We start from the raw sequence: 3,555 nt of genomic DNA on the forward strand, positions 1-3,555 counted from the left end.
GCAACACATGACTGTGTCTATGTTGTGCTAGGCTAGTTTTCATGTTTCCAAATTTAGACATTCAGCATAACTGGGTCACTTAGATAATTTTTATGAGAACACACATAATCATGGCAATTTCAGAAGACTTTGTTTTTGCTTCCCGGGTTCCCATGCTTCCCTCCTCTTGCCCTTCATTACAAATGTGTTTTCCTGCTTTGACTTCCATTCTGGTTCCAAAGCCTACAAAACAGAAGCCAGAATGCCAAACACAGACACACAGTCTTGAACACATAATCTAGATTTTCTATATGGCACTGTTTGTTGTTACCAATCTTCATTATTGTTTGATATAAGATTTCCACTTTCATTCAAGTTCGTCTAGGTTCAGATAACACTGAGCAAAAGGCAATGGAAAGGATGTATAGGGTGGAGCTTGGAGAAGAGCTCTGTGAAATGCTGTCTTCTGGACATGACATGGCTATCACAGTCATAGATGTTTTTATCTATATAAGCCTAACTAGGGCCTGGCCATCCAGGAACCTGGTATAGTTAGGGATGATGATTTCTAGGCCCTGACTCTTACAGAGTAGCAGTTGGAAATGTATTGTTCTGGACATGGGGTAGAGTTATTTTTTAGTGAGTGGTCACTGGTAGGTTTCCTATGTTCAGTGCTTGCATCCACACACATGCACATAGGGGACACATGGAAAACAGAATCCCAGAGAGCAAGAGAGTTCAGAACATGAATACAAACTATTTCTGAAGTTATCAAAGACAAAAATACTTAAATGGTGGACTTATACCAAATTCCCACATATAGTATGAGAAATATGCATTTATTTCTGTAATACTCCTTCCCAAATTTTTATGACCAAAATGAGACTGTGAAACAAAACCAAAATGAGACATACTGAGTAGAATGTCTGAAAAATATTCTTCTAACCTCAGAGCATCAGGACAAAGAGGACACAGCACCCGTAGAGGTGGCTTCCTATCAGTAATTGCCAACAATAACTGTCTCCACCATGTGAAGAGCTGTCTCCACCACTGCCAAGCACAGTACAAAGATCATACACAACAAAATGGGGGAAATATAGTGTGGAGTGACAATACAAGAGAAATGGTGATGATCTCTGGGATGTTACTGGTCACCTTGGATCCAGCTCCTCACTTCTCTTCCTGGTGATTTACATTATCAAGGCAGGTAGAAAGCCCCACAATTCCTTGCAGTAGGATGGTTTGTATATCAAATTGCTCTGATTGGTCAGTAAATAAAACACTGATTGGCCAGTGGCCAGGCAGGAAATATAGGTGGGGCTAACAGAGATGAGAATTGAGAGAACAGGAATGCTGAGTCAGAGAGACACTGCCAGCTTCCACCATGACAAGCAGCATGTGAAGAAGCTGGCAAGCCACGGGCCACATGGCAAGGTATAGATTTATAGAAATGGATTCATTTAGGATGTAAGAACTAGATAGCTAGATGCCTGAGACATTAGGCCAAACAGTTTAAGCAATATAAGTCTCTGTGTTTAATTGGTTGGGTCTGAGCAGCTGTGGGAATGGCAGGTGACAGAGATTTGTCCTGACTGTGGGCCAGGCAGGAAAACTCTAGCTACAATCCCTTGTTCTCTATGGTGATCCTCACCACAGGGCAAACAGTTCCCATTGTTGAAGCATGCCCTCCTCTCCATTTCATGTCATCACTTAGGATTCTCTGTCACTTTATTACTTCAGTAACCATAAACCTCAAGCCTGGATGCATGCTACTGTTTTTCATAAGGTGTGATGAACAGCTGTCCTTATCATCCCTCACCAATGCAATAATCATGTCTAGGAACCTTGGTTTTTATGAGCCACAAGTTGAGGACAGAGACAGAGAGAGATATAAATACACAAAGGGAAAAACAGACTGTCATAGATAAAGAAGCAGAAGGACAAGTGCACGGGTCTGGTGTCCTGAATAGGAAGGGGAATAGTCTGAGTGCAGTAAGATGGGATCCAAATCAGTTTCTGGGGTTTCCTATAAAATAAACACATGAATTCACATGTACAAAAATTAATAAACTACTTCCACACAAGTTATCTACTACTTGAGTAATAAAAATAAGAGGACTTCACTGACACCAAAGGAATAAATTTTAAATTGTTCCTTAAGTATGAATTCTGATCAATAAGAACCCCAAATTCCATTCTAAAAACAGTTCTGGAATTTTTAGAGATGCACAAATGCATTGAGGATGTGGTAGCCTGTTCTGCCCTCACTGCATCAATGTGGACTCACTGTAAACATTCCCAGGATTCCCTTGGCAGGTCTGCACTGTCTAATTCAAAATATTTCCTATTTACTATACATTATAAACCACACAGGACCAGGAAATGTTCCTGAGTATACATTTCCATATCTACTAAGATGCACAGGACAAATATCAGTCACCTGAAGGCAAACCTGAAACCAGTGCTTTTTTTATATACACTCAGGAACCTCCCCCAATGCAAAGCAGCCCTCAGGCTCTGGATGAAAGCCCAGGCCTAGCTGAGAAGCCCCATCTCCTTCTCACTAGAGCCTCCAGCAGAGCATGGCTGTCCTGGTGCTGCTCCTCTGCCTGGTGACCTTTCCAAGCTGTAAGTGTGTCAGGGTTTCAGGAGAGGGACCCAGGCATGTCATCTATGGGATGTATGATTGACGGTGATGTTGTTTGTCCCTAGGTGCCCTGTCCCAGGTGCAGCTGAAGGAGTCAGAACCTGGCCTGGTACAGCCCTCACAGACCCTGTCCCTCACCTGCACTGTCTCTGGGTTCTCATTAAGTGACTATGGTGTAAACTGGGTCCGACAGCCTCCAGGAAAGGGCCTGCAGTGGATGGGAGCAATGTGGAGAAATGGAGTCACAGAGTATAATTCAGCTCTCAATTCCCGACTCACCATCAGCAGGGACACCTCCAAGAGCCAAGTTTCCTTAAAACTGAACAATCTGCAAACTGAGGACACAGCCACTTATTACTGTGCCAGAGACACAGTGAGGGAACTCCAGTGTGAGCCTGCATGAAAACCTCTCTACAGAGATACTGAGGACCACAAGGGGGTGCTGAGGTCAAACAGAAACTCCCAGGACCAATAGGTTTACTTCAGAAGCTAAGAAGTTCTGTACTATAGGGCAAGGGCATATGTTTTAATGTCAAAATGTGTGGTTTCCTCTTCTAGCCAAGGATATCCTGTAGAAGCTCTTCTCCATTGTCATATTCTATTCAACTTTCTATGTGTTCACATATTGCAACAAATGGTTTTCCACACAAACCCTCTAAGCTCACAGTTGCTTCTTGTTATTCCAGATAATGACACATAGTCTTATACATTCCACATATATAAACATTTATTATACATTTCCAGATAGATAGATAGATAGATAGATAGATAGATAGATAGATAGATATTACAAAAGGAGTCAACAATTCTGACATTTGTTGACTGTTATTTTCAGTAAGTAAGCTAGGGAATTTTGAAATATCTCTTATTTATCCTCTTTATTTTTGTACATGTGATAAAGAAACCATAGCTTCCCTAAATTAATGTTT

The 3,555-nt window shown here is 41.7% G+C and overlaps 2 gene segments (V, D, J or C); one reads left to right on the forward strand and one right to left on the reverse strand.

The window, feature by feature from the left end:
• Positions 1–2,518: 2,518 nt before the first annotated feature.
• LOC119089073 lies at positions 2,519–3,029 on the forward strand. The segment is given in 2 exon segments: positions 2,519–2,607; positions 2,692–3,029. Coding segments are annotated over 2 exon segments (384 nt in total).
• An 86-nt stretch (positions 3,030–3,115) lies between these two features.
• LOC114687596 overlaps positions 3,116–3,555 on the reverse strand; it is a 1,400-nt gene continuing 960 nt past the window's right edge. The window contains 1 exon segment of the V gene segment in view: positions 3,116–3,130. Within this exon segment, the coding sequence occupies positions 3,116–3,130 (15 nt within the window).

Source organism: Peromyscus leucopus, chromosome 14, assembly GCF_004664715.2.
Source record: "Peromyscus leucopus breed LL Stock chromosome 14, UCI_PerLeu_2.1, whole genome shotgun sequence".
Classification (NCBI taxonomy): Eukaryota; Metazoa; Chordata; class Mammalia; order Rodentia; family Cricetidae; genus Peromyscus; species Peromyscus leucopus.